Source organism: Molossus molossus, unplaced genomic scaffold (assembly GCF_014108415.1).
Source record: "Molossus molossus isolate mMolMol1 unplaced genomic scaffold, mMolMol1.p scaffold_m16_p_13, whole genome shotgun sequence".
Lineage (NCBI taxonomy): Eukaryota > Metazoa > Chordata > Mammalia > Chiroptera > Molossidae > Molossus > Molossus molossus.
The window spans coordinates 52,598,472-52,614,751 of record NW_023425348.1 but is presented as its reverse complement, the minus strand read 5'-3'; the positions used below and the strand labels follow the sequence as shown (position 1 = coordinate 52,614,751).

Below are 16,280 nucleotides of genomic sequence, written 5' to 3'. Positions count from 1 at the left end.
TACCATTCTACAGTGTCCCTTCCAGGACAGTTCTCCTCCTTTCTTTACTTCTTGGCAGCATCTCCCCTTCATTCTCCTCTCTCTGCTCAGGAGTTTGTTTACCTTTCTTGGATATTCTTATCCTAATGATAAAGACCAGTAGTTTAAATGGGGGTGAAAAGATAGGCATGGACGCAGTGTTGTCTTTGCTCTTAAATTAGTTGACCTCAACTAGCACTGAAAGTAGGAGAATAGTTGGCTGAAAACCAGGTACAAGAGCTTCCTAAGTGGCCTTTTAAGAGTTTTTATGTTCACTTTATAGATATGAGAGTATGAAGTCTTCTCAGGAAGGCTATAGATGTTATTTCTAAGGGATAAACTATAGCTAAAAATTCTCAACAGCTAAATAATCAAGATACTAAGTTTTACATGCAGATATAAAGGTATTATAGTAAAAGGTCCAGTGTTCTGCAACATGTTCTTTACACATCCTGTTGGCTTTTTTGCAGCCCATTTTGAGGCAAGAGCAAGGCAAGAGCAAGACAAGAGTAGTAGCTCCAAATGGAAGTACTGCTTCCATGGATTATGATGAGAGCATGCTGAATTAGGAGCCAGAAGATCTGACTTTGCCATTTGGTGCCTGGGGCAAAGCAGCTAACCTCTCTGAATTTCAGTTCTTTCCTCTGTGATACCTTTTTTGGTTATCTTATAAGTTGTTAGAGAATTAAATAAGCTAACATGCATAAAAGGATTAAATCTGAAACCTACTGGGTACTTAACTGAATATTCATGAAATGACTGATCAAAGTATTACCAAAGTAACTGTTTCCTGTAGAAGTTTGTGATTTGAGATCAGAAGGGTAGTCAGCTATTTGGATAGTCAGATATCTTTAGACAAGACCAATTTTTTTGTTCTAGGTATACTTGTTGATTCAGAACGGAGGAAGTCTGATGCCAGCGCAGTCATGTCTCCCTTGAGAATCTCCCTCATTCAGGATATGAGGTCAGTGTGGGCTCATACATTGTAAGTCACTCAAGTCCTGTTTCCAGTTGTTGCTTAGGTGTCCACTTCAAGCAGCAGGGTCTCAGTGACCTGGGCTTCTATAGCATCTTAGTTAACCAGGAAGCCCTTCTCCTTGGTCTGTGCTTCCTGATGTGTTCCTAGAGCTGTATAAGCAGTTAGATTTCCTGACATTTTTGGAGGATTATGTCAGAGTATCTCAATGCCTAAGGGCTGTGGGGTTAACCTGACTTTTTTTGAGAGCTATACTGTAGCCCCCCACCCCCAACCCCGCCCCATCAATCCTTTGCCAAGTGAGTCTGTTTGGCAAAGCTACATGGAAGTCCAGGATTTAGAGAACAAAAGAGAGGTACTCTGCCAGGGTGGGATAGAGCTGCCTTACTATGTGTCCTTTGGCTTTACAGTGGAGGTATTGGTAATGAGTTAATTTCCCACTCACCCTCCTCTTCCTTTTTTCCATTCCCCCTTCAGGCACATCCAGAACATCGGGGAAATCAAGACTGACGTGGGAAAGGCCAGAGCATGGGTGCGACTGTCCATGGAAAAAAAGTTACTTTCCAGACACCTGAAGCAGCTTCTCTCAGACCACGAGCTCACCAAGTAAGGCCACTCCACCTAGAGTAGAACCAGGTTCTTAGGAATGGTGGAGGGATTGGAAACCCCTGTATGGGAAGGGGAAATAGTATGTTATTACTGCTGTATTCAGCTAAACTCAAATTGCATATGAAAATTTTGAAGTATTTCTACTTCTCCCTCAATCTGCAGAAGAATAATTGTGCTATATTTGTTCTCCCTACCTTTTCAATCTGCATGCCCCAAAATGGCTTTTTTTTTTTATCCTCACCCGAGGACATTTTTTCATTTTTTTGTTCAGGTAGAGTGGGAGGGAGAGAGAGGAACAGAGAGAGAGAGAGAAACATCGATGTGAAAGGAACACATCGAGTGGCCGCCACCCGCACAACCGACCAGGGCCCGGGGACAAACTGCAACCGAGGTACGCGCCCCTAGCGGGAACCGAACCCGGGTCTCTCAGTACCGCAGGCCGACGCTCCAACCGCTGAGCCAAACCGGCCAGGGCGAAAATGGCTTTCTTAAAGAGATAGTGAGAAGGATGGGGTCCTCAATGGCTATCTCAGAGTTTGGGAGCTCCTTTTCTCCTCGCTGTACTCAGGGGACTTGTATAGTTCTTGGGTGTGGGCGTTTTTCTCAGTATGTTTCCTGTCTGGGGAAGAAAGGATTGGAGAATTACAACAAAACTTCTAAGATTTATATCCCCTTATATCTTTTATTCTCTCCTGTGCCCAGGGCAAGTCCATAGTAACTAAGTCCTTACTCTTCCTCTCTGGACCTTGCTGGAGTCTCCCTAGAGCTTAAAAGGGCTTTCAGATGGCTCTCTTAGGCCCTCTTTCTCCACGCTTTTCACCCAGAAGAAGAGAGGGGAGAGATTCCAAGGCCCTCATACTTTTAGGGACTACTAAACCTACAATTTCTTCTTTTAATGGTATAGCCTTTGCATTCTTTCTGGACCCAAACTACTAGAAGAGGAGGGCTCTGCCCCTTCTCAGCCTCAGACTACCACCTCGTTGTCTTTTCCTGTGTGGAGTACATTTGCCTCTTTCTTCATTGGCAAGCCTGTTGGGCATTTTTGTTTCATATTTCCTTAGGCGTCTTTTCATGGTATTTCTTATTATGTGACTTCCCCATGGATGTTAAAGCAGAGGAGTGAGCCTTGGGGACATTTGTGTGAACCAGTTGATTAAACCTGCAGAATCTGTTTTTATTCACAGTAGAAATGTAGTATTTTAGACTGTTTATTGTGTGTGTAAACCACAGCAAGAAACCAGGTTTAAAACCTTGAGAGGTTAGAAAGCTCACCTTGAGAGGTTAGAAATAGCAATTCTTAAAGTGCTTAAATGTCAGGGACAAAAAGGTTTAGGAATAAAACTTGAAAATTGAGAGGCCAACTAGAAGAGAACAAGAGAACATGTAAGCCTGGCTTTTGGAAGAGAAATGTTTGCACACCAGATTCTATTGGACTGCTGTGTTGTTAAAAAAAAAAAATCTGTCACTGTAGCTGTGTGGGCACCAGGACTTGAGGGTAGGAATTTTTCCTGTTGGCCAGTGTGGGCATCATCTGTCAAAAGAGGCTGCAAGTCAGCAGGAGGACAGAGGCATCTGAGAGGGGTCAAGCACGAGAACTCCCAAAGTCCAGGAAGTGGATGGGTCTAGGGTGGATGAGCTTAAAGGCCTGGGCAGCAGTGAACAGACCACAGACCTTATTGAGGAGGCTAATCTTGGGTTCTTTAAACTGTAGCCTCGTTAGAGGAGATAAGCTCAAAATGTACTTAGTATATAGTAACTTCTCACTTGATTCTGACCTGTACTACTCTAAGTGAGCAGAAAGTTAGAAGAGTTTTGCTGCCGCAGACTGCATTTCGGATGGGGCATAGTGGGAGAGAAAGCAGCCCTTTGTCAGAACCTGCCTACTCCTCCATCCAGTCCTCTCTCATCTTTCCCTTCAATTTGTTTTTGTTTTTTTTAATCTTTATTGTTGAATGTAGAATGTATTACAGATGTTCCTCATTTTTCCCCATTGACCCCCTTCTCCCCACTCCCGTCCCCCTCCCGCCTTTTCCCACACTATTGTCTGTGTCCATTGATTATGCATATAAGTTCTTTGGTTTATTTCTTCCCACCCCCCAACCCCTTTCCCTTTGAGGTTTGTCAGTCTAGCAATGAATTTGTACTTCTTAATCCCTTCACCTTTTTCACCCATTCCCCCAACCCCCCTCCCATCTGGCAACCAACAAAATGTTCTCTGTATCTATGAGAATGCTTCTGTTCTGCCTGTTCATTTTGTTTGTAGATTCCATTGTTGATAGATATGTATTCATTGCCATTTTGTTTGTTCATATATTTTATCTTTTTCTTCAAAAAGACCCTTCATCATTTCATATAATAATGGTTTGGTGGTGATGAACTCCTTTAACTTTTTCTTGTCTGGGAAAGTCTTTATATGGCCATCGATTCTAAATGACAGCTTTGCAGGATAGAGTAATCTTGGTTGTAGGTTCTTGCTTTTCATCACTCTGAATATTTCTTTCCACTCCCTTCTGGCCTGCAAAGTTTCTTTTGAGAAATCAGCTGACAGCCTTATGGGAACTCCCTTGTAGGTAACTAACTGGTTTTCTCTTGCTGCTTTTAAGATTCTCTCTTTGTCTTGAACCTTTTGCATTTTGATGATGATGTGTCTTGGTGTGGGCCTCTTGGGGTTCATCTTATTTGGGACTCTCTGTGTTTCCTGGACTTGTATGTCTGTTTCCTTCACCAAGTTAGGAAAGTTTTCTGCCATTATTGTTTCAAACAGGTTTTTGATTTCTTGTTCTCGCTCTTCTCCTTCTGGCACCCCCAAGATGCGAATGTTGGCACGCTTGAAGTTGTCCCAGAGGCTCCTTACACTATCCTCATTTTTTGGATTCTTTTTTCTTTTTGCTGTTCTGAATGGGCTTTTTTTGCTACCTTATATTCCAAATCGATGGTCTGCTTCTTGGATTTACGTACTCTACTATTGAATCTGTGTAAATTATTCTTTATTTCAGTTTATGCCTCTTTCATTTCTGACTGTGCATCCATCATTTCTGACTGGTCCTTTTTTATGCTCTTGAGGCCCTCACTAAGTTCACTGAGATTCTCACTAAGTTCATTGAGCATCCTTATAAGCAGTATTTTGAACTCAGCATCTGTTAGGTTGCTTATCTCTGTTTCACTTAGTTGTCCTGGGGCTTTGTTCTGTTCTTTCATTTGGGACCTGTTTCTTTGTCTCCTCATTTTGGCTGCCTCCCTGTGTTTGTTTCTGTGTATTACTTAACGAGCGGTATGGGGCTAGCTGAGACCAGATGCTGCTTGTTTGAAAGAATTTAGGAAAAACCTGAAGCAGGATCCAAACAGGCCAATCCTATGGTTAAGCAAGTGGCAACAGCTTGGGTGGGCCTGAAAGTTGGGTGGGGCGAGGCCTCAGGGAGTCACCAGGGCGGGGCTACCAGTGTGAGCCAGGTTGCTGGAGTCCCTGATACGGTGGCTGCCTGCCGCCCCAGGGAAGGACTCACCAAAGGAACAAAGGCCTCTGACAGCACATTTGTCCCGGAGAAAGCCCCCTCTTCAGCCCTCACTCTAGTGCCAAACAGCTCAGTTCTTCCCTGTATGTCTCTGGTGCCCCTTGAGCTGACTCCCTCCAAGCTTAGAGGGAGTGAGTTTGATAAGACCGTGAGCAGGCCCTTTAAGGAGCTGCCTGGGGCTCCAGCCGTGTTATCTTCCCTGAGCCTCAGTTCCTGCTGGTTTTTCCAGCCAGAAGTTATGGGGACTTCTCTTCCTGGCACTGGAACCCTGAGCGGGGCACCTGGTGTGGTATGGGGACCCCTCAGTCCTCAGGGAGGACCTTCCCAGCCTAGGTGTCCTCCTGATTTTTATCTGCCACACGTGGGTGTGGGACCAGCCTGTCGCACCTCTGCCCCTTGAGCCTCCGCCCCTCCTACCAGTATCAATGTGGCTGCTGCTTTAATTTCGTAGTTGTAGGACTTCCATTCAGCTTGATTTCAGGCGGTTTTGCATGATGGTTGTTTTGTAGTTTAGTTGTAACTTTGATGTGGTTGTGGGAGGACGCGATACTGCATTTACCTACGCCGCCATCATGACCGGAAGTCCTCCCTTCAATTTGTTTAAAGCTCCAGTCACATCATACCCCTCAACCTTCTCAGGATGTCTTCAGCCCTTTCGGGACCTAGTCAGAAGTTTTCTTTACCAAAATTTGCAGAGACTCCCCAGAGATGGTTCATTCCTCTTCCAGGCACACACAGCATTTGTTACAGTGTTTGTTCATCCCTGTTTCACCTCTAAGGGCTGTATTTTCATTATCTAGTTGTTTGCTTCTTATTAAAATTTGCTTTCATTGATGATGTGAACTATGTACCTTTCCCAGGACTGAGCATGTAGTTCAGCACCTAGTAGGTGTTTAATTGTGCACATAAAATGTGTTCATAGCTGCACAGATAGGAGGAGGTGGACAGCCTTGGAGAGTATATCTTGATAGAATGTTACTGAGTCTCTGGGATTTCCAGCTAGTCTCCAAGAATGTTTGCAGCTTGGAGATGGGGTAAGGTGGAGACAGGGTAAGATATATATTCTAAGGAAAGAACTTAGTCTCCTATATAGTGAACTCAAACTCTTTTTCCTTAACCTCTCTGCAGTGACTGATACTGTATAGTGCCCCCTCTGCCCTTCTACTTTGACACTCACTTTGCATGGCTGCCATGACCCTATACCATCCTGTTCTCTTTTTCCTTTTGCTCTTTTTAGGATGTTGACTTCCCCAGTGCTCCATTCTCTGCATGTATACACATTCTGTTTGCTCTATCACTTGCTCGCTCTCTGACTTGGTGATCTCACCCATAGTCATGACTTCTGTCATCTCTAAGGAAGTGACTCCCACATCTGAAGTGCTAGCTCCAGTGTTTCTTCTGAGCTCCAATTCTGCATTTATTTCCTTTCAGATATCTTACCTTTAACCGAGAGAGAACAAAAGCAAGCTTCACAGAATCTTTGGCATAACCTTTCTCTCAAAAGTTCTGTTAATGTCACCATTATTCTCTCTGAACATCCCCACTCCTGCCCACCTAGGTTCAAAATTTGAAGTCGCTTTGGCTCCTTGATTTGCTTTACTTCACATGTACACATTTCAGGTCCTTAGCCTCTTGCCCCCACTTGTCTCCTTACCTCAGTTTCACCCTCATTCCCCTTTCACGCCTTAGCTACACTAAATTTAAATTTCTTGATGTTGATTGTCACTTTTCCTTTACTTCTAGGGCAAATTGCAGAAACCTATTACTCGTAGGGCAGATTGCAAACTCTTTGGCTTGAATATTTAGGGCCTTCCTTCATTTAACTCTAGCCTAACTTTCCAGCTTCATTGCTAACTGATCACTTCCCTGAGCCTTCAACTTCAGTCAAACTGGTTTCCACACCCTGTCCTCCTTTTTCTACGTACCTGTCATTTGTGCCGTCCGTCAGGCCCCTCTTGTTCTTGGGCCATTGCAACTTATGGCTCTTTAAATTTCCAGAGAGCCTTTCATTTGGCAGCTCATTATGGGCAGTCTGATTCTGTGGCCTTGACCTGATTAATTCACCTAGACTGTATTTGAGGATAGGTGCCTCCCTTCCAGCACCTGCACAAAGTAGGCCTTGGTTGGTGAATTATGTGTTGAAAGTGCCTTAACAACCTGACAAGGTAGAACCTGACAGGTGTACTTGAATCCCATACCTCTTTGGCCATGGCGATTGCCGACTTGGCAACCAGGATAGTTACATTTTTTTGTTTTTGTTTTTGTTTTTGTATGTGTGTGTATTCCTCTGTGCTGAGGACCTGTGCATTTTACTCTCCTTGTCCTCTCTTCTTGGAGAAGGTATCATTACTGAGCAGTTGCAGAAGGCCTGCAGTGTCAGGCATAGGAGTTGGTCTTTGTTGACTAAGCAGTGGGGATGAAGGGTGGAGAAGGGAGGAAGTTTGAAAAGGGAAAGGACATGCTCATCAGAGCTCTCCCTTGCCTGTGACCTGGATCATTCCCTTTATTGCCCTTTATTGGCTCTGAAGAGTCCCTGGGCTTACATTCACATTCTGAGCGGTGTTCTGACTCGTGGGTCTCCAGTCTACGGGGGTCTGAGACTTGGCCTGATAATGAGTGGTAATCACAGACCCCCTGTCATTGCTCCTCCAATTCCACACATGGGTGATGCCCCAGCTTTTCTGAGGGAATTTCATTTCAGCCCTCAGTTTAAGGAAGTTTCTCCCTTGGACACAGATAGAGTTTGGTTTGTGTTGTTCCCCCTGTAGTTTAAGCCCCTTTCCCTCTAGCCCTCAGTTAGACAAAGTAACTGGTTTTATTCCTTTTTCAGGTAGTTCTAAGGAATGTAAGGCTTAACATCTTATTCTTCCCCTAGCTATCTCCTTCCTAAAATGAATACTTCTCGCCTCTTTACTCTCTTTCTGTCTGGGAGACTGATGTATTGCCTCCTCTCCGACAGGAAGTTGTACAAGCGCTATGCCTTCCTGCGCTGTGACGACGAGAAGGAGCAGTTCCTCTATCACCTCCTGTCTTTCAATGCCGTCGATTACTTCTGCTTCACCAATGTCTTCACAACTATCTGTGAGTAGCCCTGTACTCCCCACTAGCCTCTTAGTTCTAGTCTTCATGAGGCTGCCTGAGGCTAACTGTCCCCTTTTTAAGAAAAAAGAATATTACTTGTCCTTTTTGTTTGCCTTTTGCTTCTGTGGGAGAGAGGTACATTTGCTCTCCTTGGAGGTTGTTTTCTCTCTGAAGCTTCTTATTCTTGTTCTGAACTGGGGAGCTCAGTCCTTTTGGCCACTGTGTTGTCACTGTTGTCCTAGGCAGTGCTTTGGGAGCTTCAGTTGATGAAGGTGGAGTGGATTGGGTAGGGTGGTGAAGTTCACTGCCCTCTCTGCTTACCTGTAAAGAAATTTCCCTTTTGTTTTGAGCTGAGACAGTCAATCAGCATCACAGATGGTTTCAGAACTGCCCACAGGGAAAAACGACTCTTCCTGAAGTAGCAGAAAGAACCCCAGACCAATATCCATGGGAGGTTTGGATCCAGGCCCTAACTCACTGTGTTTCTGTGAGCAGTCTACCCCTGCTGTGGGCCTCAGTCTCTCTATGTGCAGAGTGAGGAAGAGGGTTCAGTATGGTTGAAGGAAGGCCCCTAAAGCCTCATCTTTCTTTGGTGCCAGGATGTTGGGTGGGGATAGGCTCTAAATTTGCCCCAGGACTATGTGTTTGGCCAGTGATTCAGCAGCCTCAGTGGCTGGGACTCTTTTTTTTTTACATATCTTTTTTTTTATTCGAATACCTTTCTGATCGCTCATGGTCCAAGAACATTAAACAATAAACCAAAAAGAAACAGATGTTAAAGATTGGTTTTCACACATTAGAGCCAGTGATGCCATGCTTGCCTGTAAGCTCGCCAACATAAAACTACATCCACGCCTCACTGGCCACCAAACCATTCAGCATGGCCTCCTTAGCTGTGAGCTATTTGAAGCTACCAGTTTGAGCACAAGAGGATTTTTCAAGTTCTAAATAACTACGGATCTTAGCAGGGGTTGGAGGAATCAGCTCGACCTTAGCATAGTGCCAAAATGTGGCCAACCTTCTTCAAATAAGTCACAGTGGTGTTTACTAGCACGGCGGGGTTGGAGTGGGGGCTTCTTCACGAAGTTATAGACCAATTGGACCATGGTTCTAGGGTGGAAATTCTGTGGCCCCAAAAGGCCAGCTGAATGTCATGGAGTCAACTTTTGTTTCTACATGACATCCATCCTCCCTCTCAGAGGTGAAGGCTGCAGGCTTCAGTAGAGGCAGCACTGAACTAGGATTGTGGAGACCTGAGGGAAACTAACTCCCTCTCCGTGCCTCAGAAATACATTGTAATACCTGCATGGCCTCTCCTGAGATTATTAGAGTTCATGAGATGATAGATTGAAACTCAGTACCACGTTGAGTTGGTGATATTATTTAAGGAATGGAATGACTTAGGTCTGAGCCTACATATGGGCTTGGATCTTTGATGTTTGGGTGGTAACATTATGGGGAGTGCAATTGAGGGGAGGGTTGGCTAATAATTCTTTTTCTTATTCTCACCCTAGGACATTTTTCCATTTATCTTTTTTTTTAATCCTCACCCGAGGACATTTTTCCATTTTTTACAGATAGAGTGGGAGGGAGAGAGAGGAAGAGAGAGGGAGAGAGAGAGAAGCATCGATGTGAAAGGGACACATCGAGTGGCCGCCACCCGCACGACCAACCAGGGCCGGGGACAAACTGCAACCGAAGTACATGCCCCTAGCGGAAACCGAACCCGGGTCTCTCCGGACCGCAGGCCGATGCTCTAACCGCTGAGCCAAACCGGCCAGGGCTCCATTTATCTTTAGACAGATTACGAGGGAGGGAGAGGGGGGGGGAGAGAGAGAGAAACATCGATATGAGAGAGACACACACATCGACTTGTTGCCTCCTGCGCAACCCTGACCAGGGCCGGGGACGAACCACAACCGAGGTACGTGCCCTTGGCCGGAATCGAACCCAGGTCTCATTAGTCCGCGGGCTGATGCTCTAACTGCTGAGCCAAACTGGTCAGGGCAGTTCTTTTTATTTTTAATATAGTTTTTAAAATTGATTTTAAAGAGAAAGGAAGGGAGAGAGAGAGAAACATTGATGACAGAGAGAGACATTGGTTTGCAGCCTCCTGCACGCCGACTGTTGGGGATTGAACCCACAACCCAGGCATGTGTCCTGACTGGGTATTGAGCCAGGAACCTCTTGGTGCATGGGTCCGTGCTCAACCACTGAGCCACACTGGCTGGGCTAATATTCTGAGCCAGCCAGAGTCTAGGTCCTAGGGACTTGCTGCTCCAGGCTCTGCCAGGGTTGGTGCAACAGGGGCCACAATCGTACCAGCATGCCTGGAGCAGGTCAGGGCCCTTTCAGGTATGGGAGGGATTCCTGACCCCCCTCCATGCCTTTGTGGCTTCCCCTAAACAGTGATCCCCTACCACATCCTGATTGTACCGAGCAAGAAGCTGGGGGGCTCCATGTTCACCGCCAACCCATGGATCTGCATCTCAGGAGAACTGGGTGAGACACAGATCCTGCAGATTCCCAGGAACGTGTTAGAGATGACCTTCGAGGTATGTGTGATCTGGGAACCACAACCACAACCCCTGGCTCTGTGGGAATCTGATTTTGCAACAGCTACTTTTCTGGAGCTTTCTGCAGGGTTTTTGGAGGCCTTGTTCTGTACAGTGTTATGCTCAGCACAGCTGACCTGTCCTGAGATGATTGGAGGCTGAAGCCAAGGGTTGACCCAAGGACTGGGGAGCTTGCTCTGTCTAGTCTCTGGCTGGAAGACACTTACCAGTCTGAACTTTCATACCTCCCTGTCCATGTTGTGTTGAGAAATCTTCAAGAGTTCTTTCAGCTGCTGGGCCTGAGTGTTCACAGAGACCTCTGGACCTCAGACTGCTGTCCCACTTCCAGAGTCGCCTGCTCCCAGACCCTGTTCTCCCTCTAGGTAGTATCTTTTTTCTCAGACATCAGCCTCTCATGAGATAGTGCTGTACTGCCAGTTTGGGTGGCAAGGTGGCGCCATGAGCTGTGTCCCTGCCTTCAGGGAGCACCACTGTTTTCTCCTATTTTCTTTTCCTACCTACCCCATCTTCTCTCTGTGGCTGTTCTTTCACAGTGCCAGAACTTGGGGAAGCTCACTACGGTGCAGATAGGCCACGATAACTCTGGGCTGTATGCCAAATGGCTGGTGGAGTATGTGATGGTCAGGAACGAGATCACGGGACATACCTACAAGTAAGTGTTCCCGCAACTATGCTCTAAATACTAGGGCAAAGTGTACTACCAGGGGCTGTGTTTGATGCTTGGCTATGTGGAGATTTCAAGGAGACTGTTTAGGCTGTGATAGGCTGAGGCAACTTCCTGTTTGGCTCTATCTCATGCACCTGAAAAAAAATAGGAGGGTTTACCAAGTGAAGATGTGTGACACTGCTGTGCAAGGTCCCAGGCCGCCCATCACTCAGGTGGCTTCCCTGATGATACACATAGGATGGATGAGCAGGCCCTCGAGGGATCCCCAGGGACTGGCTTTGTTGATGGCTCTTACTGAGCAGTAAGGGGAAGGACACTGGAGGACCTGGCAGCTCTAACAGGCCATTGCCTGACGTGTAGGTTCCCATGTGGCCGGTGGTTGGGGAAGGGCATGGATGATGGAAGCCTGGAGCGGGTCCTGGTTGGAGAGCTGCTCACATCCCAGCCCGAGGTGGATGAGAGGCCATGTCGGACCCCGCCCCTACAGCAGTCCCCCAGCGTCATCCGCAGACTTGTTACCATCTCACCCAACAACAAGCCCAGTAAGTGGGAAGAGAGGCTGGGTCCCTCCTGTTATCCAGCCTGGGGAATGTGGGTCGATCTCTGGGAGCCCGGAAATCTTAGCCTAAATCCCAGCCTGGGCAGCTGCCTCAGGAACCACCTCTGCAGACAAAACAGCCTCAGGGGATTTGACACTACCTGGAGGCCTGGAAGGGGAGGGGAGAGTTTATGGAAGCCAGCCTGGGTCCTCTGTACTCCTTGTATATGATCCTGGAGAGGTGAGGGATCTGCTTTCTGGCCACTCTTTCCTGGTCCCTGGGCTTCACAGCCAACTCTTTTTTTTTTTTATCCTTACCCAAGGACCCTTTTCCATTTTTTATTCAGATAGAGCAGGAGGGAGGGAGAGGAAGAGAGAGAGAAACATCGACGTGAAAGGGACACATCGAGTGGCTGCCACCTGCATGAGCCAACCAGGGAGGGGGACAAACCGCAACTGAAGTACATGCCCTTAGCGGGAACCGAACCCGGGTCTCTGGGCCGCAAGCCAGTGCTCTAACCGCTGAGCCAAACCGGCCAGGGCTTTACAGCCAACTCTTGATGCTCTTTTGGTTGCCAAAAGTTCCAGGGTAAAATGGAAAATAAACTTCACCAGCATCTCTTAGAGACAGAACTCTAAGGTATTGGCTTTGCTTTTCCCCGCAAGATTTTAGAAGAGTCAGCTCAGCAAAGCTCACTGGTGAGAGCTGCTCTTCCCAAGGTCCAGACTGCTCTGCCTCTCCCTTGGGCCCTCCCAGTGCCCTCAGTCTCCTGCTCGGTCAGCTAAGCACTGTTAGCCTCTGAGATTGCTGAGGAATGTCTGCTTGATTTTGATCAGAGCTGAACACTGGGCAGATCCAGGAGTCCATTGGGGAGGCAGTCAATGGCATCGTGAAGCACTTCCATAAGCCTGAGAAAGAGGTGAGCCTTCCTGTCCTCCAGCCCAGGGCCTTATATAAATGAAAGATAATAATGTTCCAGGCCCATGTGCTTGGACAGCCCAGAGTATAGAGTGTGTGCCTCAGTTAGTGTGAGACTGAGCAGACTTTTTCCTCTGAGGCCCTCTGCCTTGGGTTACCCTGTTTTCCTTACACACTAATGATCCAACAGAGTCCCTGGGCCTCTAGTGAACAGTGTGTATTCCTGTTTTCTTCAGGATTTGCCTGGGTCTCCCTGAATAATGGCCACACTGGCTTTGTTCCCCTGGTGGGAAACTCACATTCATCATCTAATCGTTTATTTATCCAGTCATTCAACAGCTATTCACTGAGAGCTGCTCTGAGCCAGGTGACAGGTGCTAGGGCAGCAGACAAGGCCCCTTGCCTGTCTGTTGCTGCCCCCCAGCTGTGGGATGTGGATTTGGGGATGCAGTGGTGGGAGGACAGCTTGGCGGAGGCAAGCCTGTCACTCCCCTGTTCCCTTATTAGCGAGGTAGTCTGACGCTGTTGCTCTGTGGAGAGTGTGGCCTCGTGTCAGCCCTGGAACAGGCCTTCCAGCATGGATTTAAGTCGCCCCGTCTCTTCAAAAATGTCTTCATTTGGGATTTCCTGGGTGAGTTGGACTAGGATGTGAGGGTGGGAAAGCATGCAGAGACATGGGGACTCACCAGCATGACGTGGGTGCTAACCACAAGGGGCTGAGGTACAGAAGGGACATCAGGTGACTCTCAGATTAGATCTCTTGTTTGCCCTGCTTTTTCCCAAAGGTAATGATAGAAGTCCTCCCCACCTTCACCCCTCACCTCCTGAGAATTGGACAGAAAAGATTCTTTCTAGGCATCTGCTGTATAGTACAGGCTTGGTCATGAGTCCTTATACTTTTTCCTTGAGATCTAGGCCAGTTGATAGCATTGGAGCCCAAGCCCTGTGTTGTTCCCACCTGGAACTTTTTTTTTTTTTTATCCTCACCTGAGGACATTTTTCCATTTTTTGTACAGATAGAGTGGGAGGGAGAGAGAGGAAGAGAGAGAAAGAGAAACATCGATGCGAAAGGGACACATCGAGTGGCTGCCACCCACACGACCAACCAGGGCCGGGGACAAACTGCAACCGAGGTACATGCCCTTAGCGGGAACCGAACCCGGGTCTCTCTGGACCGCAGGTGGACGCTCTAACCGCTGAGCCAAGCTGGCCAGGGCTCACCTGGAACATTTTTATGCAAGCAGCTTCTCTTTCAAGAATTTTTTTGAAATCTTCAGACTAGGGAAAGTACTATCTTTATATCAGGGGCAATGTAATTTTTAAAAATAAGGATAAATAATATAAGTATAATTTTGAAAGGTGATCAGTTATGTTAGAACACTCTGTTTTTCTCATTAAGTTCCTTACATCAACACTGAGAGGCTTACAGGACAGTCAGGGATAGGTTGCTTTTTTGTTTTGTTTATTTTATTAATCCTCACCCAAGGATATTCTTCCATCAATTTTTAGATAGAGTGGAAGGAAGGGAGGGAGGAGAGAGAGAGAAACATTGATGTAAGAGACGTAAGAGAGACACATTGATTGGTTGCCTCTCGCAAGACCCCGACTGGGGCTAGGGATGGAGCCTGCAACCCAGGTACATGCCCTTGACTGGAAATTGAATCCAGGACCTTTCGGTCTACAGGCCAAGGCTCTAACCACTGAGAAAACCTACCAGGGCTGCAATAGGTCAGTTTTAAGAGGCTTTGTCATTGGCAAGCTCTTCTCCTCACAGAAAAAGCACAAACCTATTACGAGACTTTGGAGCAGAATGAAGTTGTTCCTGAGGAAAACTGGCATACAAGAGCTCGGAATTTCTGCCGATTTGTCACCGCAATCAACAATACCCCCCGGAACATCGGCAAGGACGGCAAGTTTCAGATGCTGGTGTGCTTGGGAGCCAGGTACTGCAGCCTCACGGCCCAGAGTCCATAGCAGCCAGCCTTAGAGGTGATGCTGGAGCCCTAGTGTGGTGCAGGGGTGGGGAGTGGCTAATGACTAGATGTTCTTGGGCAGGTGAGATCTTAGAAGGTTTTCTAGAATCCCTTAATTTCCTTTATGTACCATACATATATGGTCTGTGGTGGTGGGGCTGAGAATGTGTGTATAATGGAAGGAAGAGCCACATTTAAAAAAAAATGTTTTTTTTTCTATTGGTTAGAAAGAGGAAGGGAGAGGGAGAGAGATGGAAGCATCGATGAGAGAGAACATCAATTGGCTGCATGCTGCATGCTCCCCACTGGGGATTGGGCCCACAACCTGGGCATGTGCCCTGACCAGGAATCAAACCAGTGACCTCTTGGTGCATGGGTCGATGCTCAACCACTGAGCCACACTGGCTGGGCAGGAAGAGCCACATTTTGATTGGAAGTAATAAAACCACCCCACTGGAGAAATTGGAAAGATTATATCTAGTCATTCCTTCAACAAATATTTGAAGATGCCAGGCTGAATAACACATGGCCCCTACCACGTAGAAGTTCATTTGTCCTAATTAAATCTAGTACAGGAAGGCTGTGAGAGCCAAAAAAGAAGTACACATTTTCATTGCTGGATATGCTAGAAATGTAGAGGAGAAACATCAAAAAAAGCTAAGGGAGGAAGCTGTAAGGATAGGGGCCGTGAGGAGCTGGACAGAGAATTTTTTCCTATTAGAATAGAGTTGTTTAACCAAGGGACTGAAATGATATTAATTCCATATCATGGGTAGTATGCATAAAAGTGGGCAAGATTGTTAGGCGCTAGTCCTGTAGGTCAGGTGAGAGCATGAAGCCCTAAAACACTTAAGGCAGTAGTTTGTTCAGGCCATGAAAGGGAGGGAGTTGGAGTGGTGGGAAAAAACAGACTCTGGAACCAGATTCATTAGGTTCACATCTCAGATCAGCTACTTACTAGCCATGTGGTCTTGGACAAGCTACTTAACCTCTTCGTACCTCAATTTCTTCTATAAAGTGGAGATTATAATAGCACTAACAGCACCTACCTCATATCATAGGATTGCCATGATGGTTAAATCTCTTACTACAGTGCCTGGGATATGCTAAGCTCTATGTGGATGTCAGCTCTTAGTACTATTCCTGGTGGCGGTAGCTACGTGGAGGAAGGATCGGCTGGCTATTGGTTAGAGATTGGCTGTTGAAATGGATGAAATGGGGTTGATGGGTGGTGGGGTTATCTAAGGAGGGAGCAGTGTCAAAGAAGGAGGATAAGGCCTGGTGGCAGATGACGGGGATGATTTGGGTCAGTTGGGTTGGTGTCTTGGGGCTGGGCAGTCCCCAGGAGGAGTCTTGCAAAGCTGTGTAAGGCCTCTTTGCCAAACCCTGCTAGAGAAGGAAAAGGGGCCTG

At 46.8% G+C, this 16,280-nt stretch overlaps 1 protein-coding gene across 3 annotated transcripts in view; it reads left to right on the top strand.

Annotated features, from left to right (window-relative positions):
* DENND5A (DENN domain containing 5A) overlaps positions 1-16,280 on the top strand; it is a 111,250-nt gene that overhangs the window by 93,825 nt on the left and 1,145 nt on the right. For 2 of the 3 annotated variants that reach the window (XM_036258062.1, XM_036258061.1), the window contains exons 14-22: positions 898-982; positions 1,472-1,600; positions 8,075-8,196; positions 10,606-10,751; positions 11,306-11,424; positions 11,800-11,981; positions 12,815-12,897; positions 13,404-13,527; positions 14,671-14,839. In XM_036258062.1, the coding sequence (XP_036113955.1) occupies positions 898-982; positions 1,472-1,600; positions 8,075-8,196; positions 10,606-10,751; positions 11,306-11,424; positions 11,800-11,981; positions 12,815-12,897; positions 13,404-13,527; positions 14,671-14,839 (1,159 nt within the window). The remainder of the gene's footprint in view (positions 1-897; positions 983-1,471; positions 1,601-8,074; positions 8,197-10,605; positions 10,752-11,305; positions 11,425-11,799; positions 11,982-12,814; positions 12,898-13,403; positions 13,528-14,670; positions 14,840-16,280) is intronic. The other variant, XM_036258063.1, reaches the window with a different exon arrangement.